At 32.0% G+C, this 19,877-nt stretch overlaps 1 protein-coding gene across 1 annotated transcript in view; it reads right to left on the bottom strand.

Annotated features, from left to right (window-relative positions):
• Window positions 1–838: 838 nt before the first annotated feature.
• LOC118204118 (transport and Golgi organization 2 homolog) overlaps window positions 839–19,877 on the bottom strand; it is a 37,727-nt gene continuing 18,688 nt past the window's right edge. Inside the window, exons 4-8 of the mRNA XM_085813422.1 lie at window positions 14,256–14,370; window positions 14,109–14,179; window positions 3,674–3,833; window positions 1,360–1,470; window positions 839–1,278 (exon numbers count right to left, since the gene is read on the bottom strand). Of these exons, the coding sequence (XP_085669548.1) occupies window positions 1,149–1,278; window positions 1,360–1,470; window positions 3,674–3,833; window positions 14,109–14,179; window positions 14,256–14,370 (587 nt within the window). The 3' untranslated portion in view covers window positions 839–1,148. The remainder of the gene's footprint in view (window positions 1,279–1,359; window positions 1,471–3,673; window positions 3,834–14,108; window positions 14,180–14,255; window positions 14,371–19,877) is intronic.

Here is a 19,877-nt window from a genome sequence, read left to right on the forward strand (position 1 = left end):
GCAAACAAGTTTACTAATGTGTTTGTTGCGAGCATATATAAAGATAATAAAATAATCCTTCGAGGACAAATAGGCAAAGCTGTATACAAAACGGATAAGGGAAAGTCTAATTTTTTATTTTTTGAGGGTATATAAGTAATTATTCCTCACATATTTTCTTTCTTTAGTACAAGGGATAGATTACAACTATCCTTCCCACTAAAGATTTCCAACTAAGCTATGACAATCAAGACAGCTAGTAGATTATAGCAACAGAAGCACCACAGCAGCAGAATCCTGTTTTGCCTTGAACTTTTGGTGTTTTCACTGCATGACTGTAGTATAACCTATTCCAAAACGATCAGAAATAATCTTTAGACCTGAATATTTTGTGCTTCTGACTCGTTAAATATAACAAACAAGCAGTTTGATTTGAAAGACCCTGAAGAGCTTTTTATAATATAAAAAACATTACATTTAAATGAAAGTAAATATTAACCATTTACTGATAATTAAATAAAAGCAATAATTATCAGTATCTTAAGATAAAATTATTAACAATTATTCTATTTAATTTTTAAAGAGATAATTACTTACTGAATAAATGCAATAGGCTACATATGTAACAAATACTGCACTCTGGGTACTTATTGAAGAAAAAAAGTTCATATTCAAATAAAATATAATAAAAACGTAAATAAATCAGATTCAAACAAAACTATCTGAATATTTCATCAAATTCTGACCCTTGTGCATATTTGTAGAGAAACTAATAAAAATTTAGCAATATGCAAGGGTAAAAATCCTTACAAGAAATGTAGAATACATCAAAAATTTAAATATTTAAATAACAATGACAAATAAATGAATAAATATATTTGCACAAAGATATTTTCAGTAAAATTTGAAAACTAAATTTTCACTCAGATACATCTTTTAATCTCACTTTTTTTATGACTTACTCAATCTCACTTTCTTTTATCACTTACTTAATCACCTTTTTTCCATCACTTACTTAATCTCACTTATTTTATCACACACATAATTTCACTTTTCTAAATCACTCATTATTTTTTTATCACATACTTAATCTCACTTTTATAACTAAGCTGAGCTGTAGAAAAATTAATTCTATGTCTCTTGACATGTGGTTTATTAAGTATATGTGATTACGATAATTTGAAATTATAATGACATAAAATCCATTCTTCATCAGTTTCTGGTGGTAACTTCTCATTTCGACTGCGTTCAAAATAATCAACATTTTTGGATCCATCAACTAAGATCACAGTATGACATCTAAAAGAAAAATAAATAATTTTAAAAGGACATTTTTTATAAAAGTGAATCACGAAGCAACAGACTTCAAAATATACTTACCTACTACCATAATTTGATTCAGGAATGTTGACAAATATAGCACTAAGTTTGTCCAGAAACATAGATGTTTTACTTTTCCCTTGCTTTTTCATATTTTCATCAAGGCTGTAGCTAATAAATATAAGACCCATTAGATAAATACTGCATATTACAGTACATGGATAGTAATTAAATGTAAATATAAAAAACTATTATACAATAATGAATAAGATAAATTTAACATCTTGCAACTATGTAATAAAGGCCCAGCTACATCAATCTTCTAAATATAAACATAAATACAAAAGCACTTTGAAAAAGGTACATTAAACAATATTATAAAAATTGGGCAAAATTCAATTCATGTTGTTCATTTCATTCATGTTGATTTTACAGAAAATCTCCATCAGTTTCAAGGCAGAAATAGCGGAGACACTTTTCAAGGAGCAAAAATATATTTTCCTGTCTCCGCCAAAATCGACAGCTCTTCTATAAAATCAATATCAATCTAAATATGACTTTTTTTTACTTAAAAAATTGACACTGGCATACTATCTTTCATATAAAACCGAAGTATGTTAATGTAGTATATCTAACCTTCCACTTGCCAATACTTTCTAATTTTAGCAAGATTTCTAGCAAATTAAGTTTTATTAAAGAATTCATATTTATTGGTACATTTTATCTTGTGAGATATTAATTTAATAAAAAGACATTTATTCGTATTTTATACTAATTTAATAAGTTTAAATTGGAATATTATAGTCAATTAATTAAAAAGGTGACAATAGGCCTGTAATGCCTGTCATGTAAACAAACATCTTATAAAAAAATATAAAAAAGAAAGAAAAGCATGGATTAGCTTATAACTGCTAAATAACTAATTTCATGCTACGCCTTAACCTCTACTTGCAAATACAAGTATGAAACAGCGCTGCTTTATGATGTAGGATAAATTTCAAGCACCTTCATAGACCAGGAAATCTGCAATAATAAGGCCACAAATTTCAAACAGAATTACAAGCTAATATTACCATATCCACAGCAAAAGAAAGAACTCTTACAGGTTTTACAGTAACCCAGAACAAAATAATAGAAGATGTCATTTTTGTAGTGCAATATGCATATTTCGTAAATATCACATTATTAGTGTTACTGGCTCAAGACAAAACACACCCAAAACATACAAATTTGATATGCCTCTATATACTGCGCGATACTTTTTGATAGTTTTACATCACATACACGCAGAATGCATTTAAATACAGAAAGTTTCATAACATTTATTTGCTATGCAACATCTATTTTCTATTCCGAGTTTTACATTGGAAACAAAACGACATATCTAGCACAAAACAATATGATTTAGGCTAATTTATTGAAAGGTGCCAGAATTAAAATAGCCAAAATTCTTTGAATAGTTGGCATACTTGGCCAACACTTGGCAATAGTTTACATTACAGGCCTTACATTGAAATATAATGGCAACCTATATAACAAGCAAACAAATGTCCAGTTCATTTGTTTCATCTATTTAGGTTACCAATAGTTAAAGTATACCATAATTCAAACTATTTGAGTTCCATAAACTTATTGAGCATTAGAAATGTAACTTATATTACCTAAAATAATTTATACTGAAACAAAAATATGATTTCATGAGGCAAAGAGAATTTAGTAAGAGAAATAATAGAAAGATATATGACATTTGATTGTCATAAGTAAGAATATGATGAGAATTACATTAATTTAAAAAAAAAGAGTAAACATTAAATAGGCATAAAAAATAAATTAATACACATAAACCATCACATTACACCGAGTTCCTCTTTATTGTTTGCTATATTCTTGTATAAAGTACTACTTAAATAAGAAAAAAAAAAAGACACATGCTTTCACACTTTACACTGATTTGCTACTGTTAAATCAGGGACGTATTAAGATAAAAAGCTAAAATAATGATTATTAAAAATTAATAAAGCTAATTTATATCTAGTATAACCAAATTTATATCTAACTAATAAGATAGTTTATATCTTCCTCAATCATTAAAATTTACAGCTAATTGTATGGCAAAATAAAAATGCCTGTAAACTAACTCAATTGCAAATAAAATTAGCTATAATTTTGTGAAATGATTAATTTTTAACTTGTCTTAAAACTTTTGCATTGCCTTTTAAATTATTCAGAAGTTTTATAAAAAGACCTGAAAAATTATGTTAAAAGGATTATTTCATTAACATCAAAGAGCAATCACATTTCTTTTTTCATTAAATACACTCATGTCAAGCATTTTAAATCAAAGCAAGAAGAACAGTAGAAATTATATACTTACCATGAGCGATCGCGAAGCAAAGCAAATACTTCGTCTACTAGAACATCCTTAGTTGCAACAGACGGATTTTTCTTTACAACTTCTGTGAACTTTTCTTTTGCTTTAGTCACTTTAGGCCAAGGTGTTTCAGGAGTAATACTGTTACCAAATGCATGAATTCCTTTAATACACAAACACAAAATTTTATTCTTTATATTCAATCACACATTAGTATATACACAGTTGAACTTTGGTTTCATGACAATGAAGATACAACTAAAATTTATCATTAAGTTAGGATTACTGGTTCAGAAATCATTTTAATTTAGTTTTAAACTTGTTATATGTTATGCTATAAATCTGGAGTTCTCAATCAGGGAAGAATTCCCCCCCCCCAAGGAGAATTTCATATAGTTTCAGAGGGAAATGTGGTGTCAGCCTTTACATGCTAATATTAAGTTTTAGTTTCCAAATAAAAAAACTACTTTTCCCAGGTTTTGATATTTACCAACATATTTTATACTTTTGCCTGTTTAATTTATGAAACACTAAAAATGATTTAAAAATAATTTAAAATAAAAAAAAGTATACATATTTTTCAAGTTCTCGAAAGAATGGCGGGGGAATGATCGCCTAGGAATGGTGAAAAGGGTACATGGGACAAGAAATATTAAGAATCCCTGCTATAAATATTTTGTTTGAACTCACCGACCTATATTTGAAGCATATAACATGCAATAAAAATATAATTATAAAAATTAATAAAGCCTTTTTCATTGCAAATTTCATGGTAGTGCTGGTCATTGATTTATAAGCATTAATGAAAGCATTATAAATAGTTCCCCTATGTCAAACATCATCAAGTATTTTTTATACATTGCAAGTCTTCATCTGCTTAACCAGAAGTGAATTTCACATCTAATCCTCCAATTTATCTTTCCTTTTGAAAGTTCTGAATCTGCTTCCAGCTCATCATAAATTTCTGCAACACTTTAAATTTGACAATTTAAACTTTTAAATTGTAATTTACAATTCTATAAACATATAATTGATAATAAATAAATGATTATGATTCTGGATAAATATGATTAATGTATGATTTATAATTAAAAGTTCAAAATAATAAAAATGGAGAACAGCATGTATTTTAGCAAGTTTTGAAAGATTTCTATGGTTTTGGAAATCATTAACTTTTATAAAATGTTACAATTAAATAAAAGAAATCCACTCTGATAAAACCAATGAAAATAAGAATTAAACTAAACATAATTAAAGTAGGTTTGGTCTGAACTCATACATATACAGAATCATCCGAAAAGTTCTGAAGTTTTTGATGATAAATACAAATGAAGCTGTACAAAAACATAACATACTTTCCTTGAATATACATATGCCCATTTTATTCCATTACATTTTGCCATCTCTCAAGCAGCTCAAAAATTCCTTTTTTAAAAACATCATTAGTTTATTCATAAAGAAGTTATTAACGTGCTGTTTGGCAGTTTCCATAGAGTAATTTTAAGTCATTTGAAGAATATTGAAGCGACCTGAAGAGATGGAAGTACGAGAGGGCAAAGTTACTATAAGAAGGGGTGATACAAGGTATATGAGCTATACTTAATAAGTTATGGGTTACACTTGATTTGGTAGAGCTATTTTAGTCCTATAACCTTAACAGAAGTGAAGCGAATTATCGCTGTGTCTCAGAACAATGACACAAACTTGTGAAGGTTGAAATAGCCTTCTGTTTAATAAAATTCTGTTTAAATCAAAATTTAAACAGAATTCGGAACATAAGTGCACACTCTTGTCTATAATGACCATAATTTGTGGTGATGCAAAATAAATGGAAAGGTTCAATTTAACTTAAACATTGAACAGTAGCCAAAGACTACACAATTAATTATTACACTATATGCTAGTTCACTAAACTCTTTCAGAGTATCAGAATTATAATATCAGCAGCGAGAGGGTGCAATGTCAGATAATTTCAACTATTAGGCCTGGAAGGAATCTAACCATGTAATGCACATACAATGCCAGAAACACTTTCCATTTCAAATCTAAAAAAACCTCAGCTTAAATGCTCACTACTAATTTGCATTCTGGCAAGGAATATGAAAAGAAGAAGTTATAGTAAAGGCTGGAATCAAAATAACTGGTTAATTAACATAAGATTCCCTACAAAGCTTTTGTCTGATGTTCATCAAAATATGGAGCCGAGCACTCTCATGATAGAAAACAACAGCGCAAAGATTGTTCAGTTCAGGGTGCTTAGCTTCAATTTCTGCATTTAAAACACTGCCATGTGGAAACATTATTTTTCCAAATTTATTGTCTGATTTGAGATTCTTTTGGCTTACATCATACTCTTTTTTTTTTTGTAACATTATTGTCTAGTATCCACTTCTAATTTTTTTCAGCACAGAATCATATACCAAAACATGAACAAGTATATCAATGATCTGTTAAAGTAAGGGGTATCCATACAACGTAGCAGCTCGCATAAACAATCTTCTTCAAGTTTGAACATGTACTACACTGTTTGGAATATTTATTCTGTCTTGTAGTTCCTGAACTGCATAACTTGGATTTTCAGTGAAAGCTTCTTATAATATATCCTTATTTACAGAGAATGGTTGTCCAAAGCAAGCATCATTGAGGCTGACATTTCCATGCTTAAACTTTTTAAACTACCTAAACTGCCTCATTAGAAGCAACATTTTTGTTGTTTCTATCCCCAAAGTGGTCCAAAATTTTTAGACCAATTCCACAAGTCCAAATACAACATTTGTTCCATATATATAGCACAAATTTTACAGAACATAATATGACAAAAATCAACTTTTGGATTCTCCATTCTTAGCACTCCACTGAAACAAAATTTCAGCCATTTACTGGCTTTTTTCTGGCTGGTATTGACTTTTTACTGTCATATGCTTGAATTATACAATGGGATAGAAAAAACAGTATTTAAACAACCACTTCAATAAAGGTCACTCTGTATCAGCAGTAACAAATAATTATACGAAAATGCGCTTTGATTTAAAAAAAAATACAGAACTTCTCTAATGACACACACACATACACAGTGAACCCTCTGAAATTCAGCAATATTTCTGAAAACACATATAAACATTAGTATTAAATATCACTTCTCTAAGATGATTATCTCCACAGATAAACATACTTTGGAAACACTGGTAAACAACTTACAGAGAATTCAATGTATTATAATGACAAAAGAAATGAATGTATTGGAACTGAAAAGAAACAATTTGCAGCAAAAAATATCCAAAATTAAAAGTTAAGGATAAATATAAACATGAAAATTATCTACAAGCACGATGACAGATACAAATGCAATCAAAGGTCATCAGCCAAAGAATAAATACCAGAAATATTACTATATCATTCATTAAAATAGAATGCAAGTAATAAATGAGAAAAAGGCAAATTCTAGACTTTTCATTCTAGACTTTTCATTAAGTCAAAGTTAGTCAAGCTAAATTAAATACCTAATCTAGTTACAAAAGTAGCTAAATTACTAGAAGAAAGGAGTTAGTGATAGAAATAGCCAACTAAGTTTTATTCACTAAAAGAGAAGATTTACTCTTGATTATAAAAATAGGCATATCATTATTAAAATTTTTCTTAAGCAACAAAAATACATTTTTTTTTATTCATGCCACTTAATTGAAAAAAAAAGTCACGAAGCCTGAAGAATTTGATTATAATTAGGTTTTTTTAAATACTTTTACATTGTTTGTTGCACTATCATCTAGCAAAAAAAATATATATATAACTATCATAAAAATTTCTTAATATATGTTTTGGGGTACTTCTTTATTAAAGATGCTTCTGCAGCTAATTGTAAAATTAGCAAATTTATTTACTATATTTGCAATATGCAACTTTTGAATATCATGAAATGCTTAAGTAGTGGCTGCTTATATAAGGAAGAAAAATTTTTTTGTTATGTTCACATTTGGGAGCCTTTGCATCCAGCTGACACACATTTAATGACTAATAATTTTTTCCTATCGTACAATCATAAGTATGATTGATAGAAAATTTAAATTTTTACTAAATAACTATTTTGAATTTTTAATTGATTACCTTAATTAATTATGTGTGTAAAGATCGTGACTTGTAAAGATCATGACTTGTGAAGATCGTGACTTAAAGAGAACGTGAAATATAAATAATAGGACAAGAACTTGCATTTTACGGTGTCGCAACAAGAAGAGGATTCGAAAGATTTTTATATATATTTTGTTTTAGAGAGTTTAAGATTGGGAGTTTTTTTTAATAGTTGTAAGAGTTTTAACTGCAGTAGTTAAGAGTTTAAAATTTTGAGAGTTTAGAGCTGCAATATTTATTTTTTTTGGTTCTGTTTTGAAATTTAAATAAAAATATTTTGTTTATTCTGAAAATTAGCTTTATTCTTCCTACAAGATTCAATATTCATTATATTGAAATAAGGAAAGGATCTTTACTGGCGCAGCCGGTAGGATAGGAGTTTCCCCGCATATAATTACGAACCAAAATAACTCAGGTGAGAGATCAATTTACCTTGGAAACGTAAAATAGTTAATTAAGATTATGAAAAGTTAATTATTGTTTCCGTCATGGAATCTTAGTTTATTTACTTATCAAAGTAATGAATACGCCAGTGTTCAAATGTAATTTTCAAAGTAATGAATACGCCAGTGTTCAAATGTAATTTTCAAAGTAATGAATACGCCAGTGTTCAAATGTAATTTTCAAAGTAATGAATACGCCAGTGTTCAAATGTAAATTTTCAAAGTAATGAATACGCCAGTGTTCAAATGTAATTTCGTTTGACTCGCCAGAGTAAGTGAACAACACATTAAGTATTGATTCCACTGATTGATTTTCGTGCCGAATAAAATTAAATTCATTGTGAATTATATTTAAATAGAAAAAGAAAAGAGAAAAAAAATTTTTTTTTTATAAAACTAAGAGTCTATTGGCTGAATAAAATCGAGACATGGCTTTTATGGGACGTGGGAAAAAAGAGGATTTGCTGGCTTTAGCTGCTGAATTAGAAATTCAAGTAGATCCAAGTATGAAAATCGTGGCGATAAAAAATGAAATAATTCAAAGTGATACATATGATGAAGCATTTGCTAAAGAAGTGTTTTTAACGATTATTGAAGAGAGGAAAAGAAAAGAAGAGGAACAGCGAAGAAAGGAGAAAGAAGAGCTTGAGGAAAGGCGAAGGAAAGAAGAGATTGAGGAACAGCGAAGAAAGGAGAAAGAAGAGCTTGAGGAAAGACGAAGGAAAGAAGAATTAGAAGCACAGCAGAAAAGAGAGCAAATGGAATTTGAATTGAGGAAACTCGAAATTGAATCTCGTGTTCGACTAACACAAACTCCACCAACAAATGAAAATGGACATCATAATTTTGATTTAATTAAGCTTATTCCCAAATTCAATTTAAGACACGATGATATTGTGATTTATTTATCCTTATTTGAAAGACAAGCTAAAAGGACAAAGATTGATCCTAAAGATTGGGTTTCATGTTTATTGACTTTAATGCCATCTGAAATCATTCAATTAATTGGTAGGGAATCTGAAGAAAATTTTGAAGATTATGAGTACATTAAGGCCATTTTATTGAAGAGATTTAAATTAAATCCTGAAAGCTTTAGAAAAAAATTTGTGATGCACCAAAAGAGCGCTGAAAAATCATGGAGAGATTTTTGCTACGAAATTACAAGTTATTTTGAAGAATGGATCAATGGTCTTGAAATCACAAATTTTGCCGCGTTAAAAGACTTGATTATTACTGACCAAATTAAGAAAAGAGTACCCTATGAAGTAAGAGACCATCTTCTTGACGACTGGGCGAAATTCGTTTCTCCAACCAAATTAGCTGATAAACTTGACGAATATGACAGTGTTCGTAATATCTCAAAACAGAATGGTGGTAATCCATCAGCAGACAGAACTAATAAAAAATGGCAACCTCGTTCTCCACTTCCAGAAAGAGCTTTCAGAAATAAATCGCTGTACGCTGAAAACACGCCAAGAGTGTACCCATCCCGTAAGAGTGACGAACCACAAAAGACTAATTTCAAATTAACTTGCTATAATTGTGGAAAAGAAGGTCATACATCTAAGTTATGTACCAAAAATCGGATACCAAGAAGTGCTTCTGCAACAGCACAAAACAACTTAATACAAACACAAGCACCCCTAGCAGAAAAAGAAAAACCAGAAGTGCTAACTGCCAAGATCTCTATTCCTGTCTCAAAATCAGTGGACGTATCTAGAAACATAGATGAATTAAAACTGGTCAAAGTTAAATGTGGAGATATTATTCTAAATGGAATCGTAGACACGGGAGCACAAATTTCAGTAGTCCGTGAGAAATTGGTTGACAACATACCTTGCGAAGGAGAAAGGTAAAATAGAGATATCTTCTGCTTTTGGTGAAAACGAAATTACTCCACTAAAGATTTTCCAGATGAAAATTGACGATGATTTTCACGGTAGAGTGTCCATTACGTGTGCTGTTTCAAAAAAGCTAGTTACCGACTTGCTATTGAGTTCTTCAGCTTATGAAACACTCTGTGGAAATATCGAACTGTGGAACCGTGATCGTCATTGGGATGCATCCCCCTTAGAGTACAAAGAGACAGATGATAAACCCTCACCAGTTGAAGACATTACTACAAATTTGGCTGTTGTTAATCAGATTTCCCAAGAAAACATAGAGTCTCTGAAAACAACGAACAAGGTAAGACTAGAATTCAAGACACATCAAGAACAAGACGAAACTCTGAAAAAATGCTTTGAATGGGCAAATAAAAATCAAAATTCATATACTTTCGATGATGGCATATTACTTCATTCCGAATATATCTGTGGTGAAAACATTAAGCAAGTTGTATTACCTTTAGAAAAAAGAAGGGAAGTCCTAAGAATGGCACATGAAATCCCTCTTGCCGGCCACCTCGGTGAGAAAAAGACAATTCAACGAATCAAGTACTCATTCTTTTGGCCTACTATTAAGCAAGATGTTAAAAAATTCTGTGAAAGTTGTAAAGAATGCCAACTGAGGAGAACAGTTACGTACAAAGATCGAATCCCAATTCAACCTATTGTTAGGCCGGAAACACCCTTTGAAGTATGGAGCGTGGATTGTATCGGGCCATTAGAACCTCCATCCAGGAGAGGTCATCGGTTTGTGATATGTGCTGTTGACCTATGCACCAGATGGGCAGAAGCCACCCCCGTCAAAGACATAAGTGCGAAAACAACATGCAACGTTTTGATGAGGTTTTTTACTCAAACTGGATTTCCAAAAGTGATTTGTTCCGACCAGGGAACTAATTTCACAGCCAAACTCACCCGAGCCTTTGAGAACTTACTTGGTGTGTCTCCACGATTCTCCACTCCAGGACACCCCGAGAGTATGGGTGCTGTCGAGCGTTGGAATAGAACCTTAAAAGAGATGATGAACAAAAATATCCAAGAACATGGCAGAAACTGGGATTTGAATCTTCCCTATCTCCTGTTTGCCTACAGAGAAGTGCCACATAGCACCACTGGTTTGTCTCCCTTCCAGATGGTATATGGAAGAATACCACCAGGACCATTATCTTTGCTGAAAGAAATATGGACAGGTGAACGTAGCATTCCAGTTACAGCTTCCCGTTCAATTGAAAATTATCTACAAGACCTTTTAGAAAAATTAAGAAAAGCTCATGACATTGCATCAGCAAATTCCAAAATATCTCAAGAAGAGTACACTTCAAGATACAATTTACGTTCTCAAGAAAAGACTTTCAATGTTGGGGACAAAGTCCTCATGTTAATGCCATCATCATCACATAAATTGCTCAACACGTGGCAAGGACCAGCTACCGTGATCAAACTTACCAGGCCACACTCTGCCAAAATCGAAATGGAAAACGGAAGTATTAGGGAACTTCATATAAATAAGTTAAGGCCATATATTGCTCGTGTAGATCACGTTGGTATCATTTTTGACCAAGATGAAGAGTTTGGAGATATCCACTATGCATCAGCAGATCTTATGAATAAATCTGCTGATGATATCTGGACCCATTTACAAAATTTGAAAGGTGACTTAAAATATTACCAACGGGAAGGACTATTTAAAGTACTAAAATCTTATGTAGATGTTTTCAGTAGCAAACCTGGTCAAGCCAATGTTGGTGGTCATGACATCAAGGTTACAGAAGGATGTAATCCGAAAAGATTGAGGCCCTACCGTGTTCCTGTTTCACTTCAAGAGGAAGTCGATCGTCAAGTTAAAGAACTGTTAGAATGGGATCTTATAGAACCCAGTGACAGTAACTGGGCACATCCTATAGTATGTGTTGCAAAAAAGAATGGCGGCGTTAGACTGTGCATAGACTTCAGGCTTTTAAATAGCTTCACAATTCCGGACGCCTATCCGATGAAAATTGCTAAAGATTTACTATTCGAAATAGGGAAAGCCAAATTCATAACAGTTCTCGATTTAACCAAGGGATATTGGCAAATTCCTATGAAAGAAGAAGCTAAACCCTACACAGCATTTATCACTCATTCCGGCCATTACCAATGGAAAGTTCTCCCTTTCGGTTTGAAAAATGCTGGAAGTACCTTCCAAAAATCGATGGATAAGGTGCTTGCAAACCATAAGAACTACTGCCGTTCATATATTGATGATGTGGCAATATTTTCTGAAACTTGGGATGGCCACCTCTATCACATCGACCAAGTGTTTCAGACACTGAGAAACGCAGGTCTAACCGCAAATCTAGAAAAGTGTGATTTCGGAAAGAGCCACGTGAAGTTTCTAGGACATGTAATAGGTTCTGGCACTCACTCTCCAGATCCTGAGAAAGTAGAAGTCATCAGAAATCTGTCTAAGCCTACCACTAAAAAAGAAGTCAGGAGTCTTTTAGGGCTAGCAAGCTACTATAGGGATTATATCCCAAATTTTTCTGAGATTGTTTTACCTCTAACAAACCTTACAAAGAAGAGTGTTCCAAATAATATTCCATGGGACTCTGAAAAAGAAGCAGCTTTTAACAAACTTAAAGAAGAGTTGATTAAAATGCCATCTCTGCATACTCCGGACATCAGCAAGCCCTTTCAACTCTATACGGATGCATCTGCTTTCGCAATTGGAGCGTGTTTAGCTCAAAACGACGAACATGGCAAAGAAATGCCCATAGCATTTTTCAGCAAGAAATTAACGCCCTGTCAACAACGATGGTCAACCATCGAACGAGAAGCATTTTGTGTCATCGAAGCCTTGAAAAAATTTGACACATGGATTTTCGGTGCCAAAGTGCAGATTGTGTCTGATCACAATCCCCTCACCTACTTGACCCAAAGCGCCCCTCATGGTGCTAAACTGTCTCGTTGGGCCTTAGCGTTACAACGGTATAACATGACTGTGACATACCGCAAAGGAAGTTTACATGGGAATGCTGATTCTTTGTCAAGGTTAGCTGTTAACTCTTTCTCTCTCAATGAACTCTGAGCAACATTGTCTCTACGGTGACGAATGTGCTTCTTGTGGGGAGACTTGTAAAGATCGTGACTTGTAAAGATCATGACTTAAAGAGAACGTGAAATATAAATAATAGGACAAGAACTTGCATTTTACGGTGTGGCAACAAGAAGAGGATTCGAAAGATTTTTATATATATTTTGTTTTAGAGAGTTTAAGATTGGGAGTTTTTTTTAATAGTTGTAAGAGTTTTAACTGCAGTAGTTAAGAGTTTAAAATTTTGAGAGTTTAGAGCTGCAATATTTATTTTTTTTGGTTCTGTTTTGAAATTTAAATAAAAGTATTTTGTTTATTCTGAAAATTAGCTTTATTCTTCCTACAAGATTCAATATTCATTATATTGAAATAAGGAAAGGATCTTTACTATGTGGTTTCAAAATAAAAAATAAAGGAAATAAAAACATCAATAACTATCTATTTACACTTAATAATAATATGTTATATTTCCTTCTATTCACACAGACAATAATTAAAAAAAAATAAATGAGTTTTAAATACGAAGAATAATTAATTTAGATATTTTTTTCTCGTTTCCGATTGGAAATATTAGCTGGTAAAGAATTAAATGGCTAAAAATAAAATAAAAAATAATAGAAACAAAAGCAGTTAATGAACTTGCAGTCAATAAGTGTTGAATAAAAAGCTCATTAATACATTTTTGACACTTCACAAGTTCACAAAGTTGAGTTCTCTCAGTCTAATAGGTGTTTTCAGGCAATCTTTCAAAACTTCCTAACATAAGCTCCATTCAATATATTAATTTCATTTCTCATAAAAGAAATCTGGTTAACTGAATACAGTGCTAGCAGACAGAACAATCTTAAGTAATCAAGTTAATAACAGAAATCATTTATAAATTATATATATATATGCACAATCATAGATACCTGGTCCGATAGTAACAGGTGGTTGTGACGATGCATTGGTAAAATATGCTATTTGTGGAGTTTTGAAACAACTATAAAAATAAATAGCAAATCAAAATTTTGTCAAATGACTTATACAAATAATAAAAAGTTTCTTTTTTAATTTACCTAAGATCCATTAAGACTAATAAAAATCCATTATAGTTTTCTTTCTCCAAACTTATATCATGTAAGTAACTAAAACATTCTTTCTGACCAACTACATAATCAACAGCTAAAAAACCTACAAAGTAAATTTCAAATTAAATTACAGATTTCATTTTAACAAAAAGAATTGTTTATAAGGACAAAAGCATACCATTATAATAAAATAAATGTACTTTAAAATATTTAAGTATTCTACTTTAATAACTTCTTAAAAGTGAAATAATAATAATAAAAAGGTTAATATCCTATGCTGCTATGTGACTGCAAAATATACATTTTAAATAAATTACAAAACAGTTCATGTTAAGAAATATGGAAGTCTGTAACAGCATATTTTTGAAAGTGTAGCAATTTAATTCATCACAGATACCTTTAGCTATCCCCCCCCCCAAGAAAAAAAAAAAAAAAAAAAAAAAAAAAAAAAGAAACTGCTATGCAAATCTATGCTATGATAACTAAATCCTCCTTCATTCAACAACACTTTATTGAAATGGTGATGAAAACTGTCTAAAAGTCACTATGCTAACCAAATCCTGCTTCTTCAAACATCACTTAATTGAAATGGTGATGACAAACTGAATCTAAAAATCACTAATCTCTAACTTTTTCAAGCCAGTTTTTTTAGTGTCTTATTATTTAGAAGAAAACGCTTATTTTATTATAAAAGACAAGTAACCTCATTATTTTAAATGTAGAAACAATGAATTATGAAATAAAACTATGCAGGAGAATACTTTAAATATCTTCATTCATCAAAGGATTATAAAAAGCAAAATGTTTTACCTTGAAGTTATTAAACTACTAACAATGAAACAGTGAAAATTATAATAAATAATTTAAAAAAATCCTCTAGTACAATATGGAATGAAGTTAAGCATTTAATGCTAATTTATCGCTTGAGAAAATCTTTATATTGTAAAGAAACAGAATTAAAATGTAAGCTCAGTTTTTAAAGTAACAGTTTTAGGCCTCATCAAAATTTTTGCTGTTGTTCAAGGTTTGAAAGCTCAAGTGAAGAAAATTTAAATGTATAGGTGGAAAAAGACAAGAACAATGAAGGCCATTTGATTTTACCAGGCAAAGACATTCTTGAAGAAATAACTAAAAAGAAGCCAGTAAAAGAGTCCAAAAAGAAAAATGAAGGTGAATATTAAACAGAAAGGATGGTCACTATGAAATGCATGAGCTTATAGATTGTATGGGTGCAGAACTTAAAAGAGAATCTGGCACGGGTATGGGTGAGTCTAGGTTACTTGAATACAGAAAACCACACAATGATAAAGCCTTCAAGACTTACCTCACATAACTGTTTCGTGATTATAATGGTTAAATGTATCCAATTTTTTTTCATAAATGATTAATTTTGAACTAATAATTAATTGCAACAACACTTAAATATGCATAAACCGAGTTAATCATTTACCAATTTTTAAGAACGGTAAAACAAATGTGGTTGCAGAAAACCTTTGTTTAACATGAATTTGGTATGTTATATAAGATAGCACAACTGAGAAACTATACTACCTCTTGCTTTCAGTTCAAAATTATCCTACATACTATTAAAATCATATTATCCTGATGCTAGTGGAATTTAGAAGAAACTAAGATGAGCAACATTTTGAAATAAATCATATTAAATAGTTTTTTTGCACAGTAACTTGATAAATTTTACACCGTACATGTTATTACTTCCTTTAATATTCATCACACAATGTATTGCTTTGTTATTATATAACTTTTATTAAATGCAATGTGCATCAAAATGACTTTATTTTTCTGGAAGAAGAACATAAAACTATGCACTGATTTCAATTAGCTGTAATTACATCTATCTTTTAGAACTAAATTTGTGTTAAAATCATATTTTTATTTAGCAGGTACATTTTTAAAACATAATCTTCAGCAGTTAAATTTTATCCATAATTTCAAATTGTCAACCTAGAAGGAGCAAAATTTATGCAACCCGCAATTTCCACAGAGCTGCATTTTTCTAATCTATTTAACTGTTCAACCCGCTGCTTTCCTATTCGCGGTTTCATTTCGGCTTTTCTGTGATATTTAATTATTTATTCAAGTCTGGGTTAACAGATGGCATTAATTGTCCATATTTCTGCAAAATACACAAGCATGTTTGAACCATTTTGCGAGCTCTTTTCAAAGATAAAAGACACATGTAATTCAACTCTCAATCCCATGACACTACCTGCTTAATATTTTGCTAGTTATATATACCCCCAAATCTCGTCAAGAACCTTGTAGACAGTGTACTGTTTGTTGCCTCAAGCCTTCATTTGAGGTTTATCATACTAAACTTCATTCCTAATAAATGTTTTGTAAGTATTTTGCATATTTTCATTAGTATATAAATTTTACCTTTGTATTTCATAAAATAAACCATAATTTAACCAAGATTAATTTCCAAAATTTTGTTTTTATATGATTATTCCTCAATTTGAAGGTTGTCGAAAAAATTTATTTATTTATGGTCTAACTCTATATCGAAAAAAGAAAACTCTTATAGAAGAAAATTTCATATATTTTAACTCTAAAATATATTCAGATTTGAAATATGCAATTAAAAATACACAGTTTTTGAACCAATTTTAATAAAAAAATTATGCAGAGGGTTATCTCTCATTGCCATACCAAATAAATCCAAATTCCAAATAACTCTCGTCATGTTTATGAAAAGTATTTTTTCCTCTGAACAGCTAAATATTTAGTTAATCACACAAATATCACTAAAATATTAGCTAAATATTTAGTTAATATCACAAAGAAATATTAATATCATAATCATACAAAGGTTACGAGCTATTAGCACTGCCTAAATGAAGGGTATCTTTATGTTCCTTTAAGATCCAATCCAGTTTGATTGAATTCAATTTGAAGCCAGCTTTACATTATGAACATTGGGTACTGTGTTACAGAGACTATTAATGCCTATCACATAGGAAGGATTTCAAACTCTTATGCATCTATTGGACTAACAGACAGATAATGAATTAACTATGCATATAATTTCTTATGAGTTAACGATGATTGGTTGCAAAACATTTGATGTTAAATATAAAATGAAAGGATGGTGAGAATCAACAGGGGCTTGATAATCGATAATTTCATAAACCATTACTCTTGAGAGAAAAAGTGAAAGGTGTTAATTTAGAAGACAAACAACAAAAATCAGAGTTATATTTGCAAATTTTCACAGGACTAGTTTCAATGGTTTTACTGAACCAACATCCTCAGCTGCCAAAGTGCAAATGAAAGAGACAAAATAAAAATAGCTGGACAGGAGGTAAGCTACTGGCAACATCTATTGATGAAACAATAAAACTAACACATAATTTCCTTCAAGGCTGAAGGTAAAGATGGATTGGAATTAAGAGTCGTTAACTAGAACAGAAAGTTATTTTTTTTATGTGAATGCCTCTAGAAGATCTAATTCACCAATGGAAGATGTTTTTTGAATAATTCAGGCTGCAGAAAAATGGAAAGTGTGATTTTTGGACCAACAATGCTGGCCAACAGAGGACTTCTGCGTTTTTTTTTTTTTTTTTTTCCTGACACATATCTCATGTCCCTGTCCATGTGAAATTTTAAGGCTCTCTTAGTTTGACCAAGTTAATTAAACCACACTGACAAGGAATCCTGTAAATACCCCAGGAATTCCTATCCGGAATGGGGTCCTTAAGTATGGAACTTGGGAATTTCTTAATAGGAGATTAAACGACATTAAAGTTTAATTTCTGTAAAATGCATGCAATTTTATACGAGGGCTATCCAGAAAGTAGATTACGTTTTGGAATAAAAAAATAAACAAAGTATAGGAAACAAATTTTATTATATACAGATGAAAGCCACACTCAAATACTACTTTTCTACATAGTCACCATACAAATTAAGGCATTTATCGTAGCGATGTACGAGCTTGGAAATTCCTTCGTCGAAAAATTCGGCCGCCTGCGCCTTCAACCACTTCGTTACCTCTTCTTGCAGCTGTGCGTCGTCATCAAAATGCTGCATAGCCAGCCACTTCTTCATTGCTGGGAATAGGTGGAAGTCGCTCGGTGCCAGGTCGGGACTGTACGGCGGGTGAGGAAACAACTCCCACTTAAAAGATTCAAGAACTTTACGAGTGACATTTGCCGTGTGGGGCCGGGCGTTGTCGTGAATCAACAAGATCTTAGAGCTCAACATTCCTCTGCGCTTGTTTTGAATTGCTCTTCTGAGTTTTTGGAGAGTTTGGCAATACCTTTGAGAGTTTATTGTAGTGCCGCTTTCCAGGAAGTCCACCAAAATTACACCTTTTCTGTCCCAAAAAACAGTCGCCATCATCTTCCTTGCCGACATTGTTTGCATGCATTTCTTGGGTTTTTGGGGAGAACTTGTGTGCCCCCACTGCATTGATTGCAATTTCGTTTCACAGTTCACATGTTTCATCCACGTTTCGTCACCAGTAACGATGCGATCGAGTAAAGAGTCACCATCCTTATGGTAAGCGTCCAAAAAGTTCAACGTTGCAGCCGTTCGCTGATTTTTGTGGTCCTCTGTCAAGATTTTTGGAATCCATCTTGCACAAAACTTGTGGTAACCAAGCTTTTCGCTGATGATTTCGTGCAACAAACTTCGCGAAATTTGTGGAAAACTCAAAGAAAGTTCCGTTATTGTGAAATTTCGATTTTCACGGACTTTAGCATCGACTTTTTCGAGAAGTTCGGCGGTCACTATGCTGGGTCTCCCACTTCGATCTTCGTCGTGAACATTGGTTCGGCCATTTTGAAATCTTATGACCCACTGACGCACTCCACCTTCAGTGATAATGTTGTCCCCATACACTTCACGAAGCTGCCGATAGATTTCTATCGGTTTACAGTTTTTTGCAGTCAGAAACCTTATTACTGAGCGCACCTCGCAGCTCGCGGGATTTTCAATTAACGCAGACATTTCAAACTGTCACAGTATCTGAACGGAGCACAGCACGAACCTCTCACTAGCACGGCTAGATGCAGACTGAGCTGCCCAACGCTCTGACCCCAAGATGGCCGCACTAGCCCCGCCCCTAGCGGACACAGACGGAAACGTAATCTACTTCCTGGATGGCCCTCGTGGCTAACTTATGCAAAGAAAGGAGTGACAAGAGAATTCTTAAAATCTCCTAAAACAAGAGTGTGCCTTTTGGTGTGTTGAGATGAGACTCTTTTGTTGTTTGACTTCTAAATTAATATTTGTTCGGCATGTTATTTTACCTTACTTATGTGATAGGTGATTGCCATGTCTAATTTCCAAACCATGAGATTTTCAGTTATAGTGTAGTATATGAAGTTAATTTAAATTTTTGTTTTTTAACTCTTTGAAAATCTACAAGGACACAAGGGCAGACTTCAACAAGCACTTGTGGCCCACAGACTGCCAGATCGAGATATGCTGGAATTCGGAATCTCGCTCTGTAGCAGAATGTGTGACAGTTCTTATAACACAAGTCAAACATTTAGCACAAGGGCTCCCAACAGAGTCATTATGGACCCTCTAGGGGTCAAAGATGACCAACGGGTTGACTGGGGGTCCACAGCCAAATGTGCA

Source organism: Stegodyphus dumicola, chromosome 1 (genome assembly GCF_044657685.1).
Source record: "Stegodyphus dumicola isolate Sdum_Otavi_A_Nest chromosome 1, ASM4465768v1".
Taxonomy (NCBI): domain Eukaryota; kingdom Metazoa; phylum Arthropoda; class Arachnida; order Araneae; family Eresidae; genus Stegodyphus; species Stegodyphus dumicola.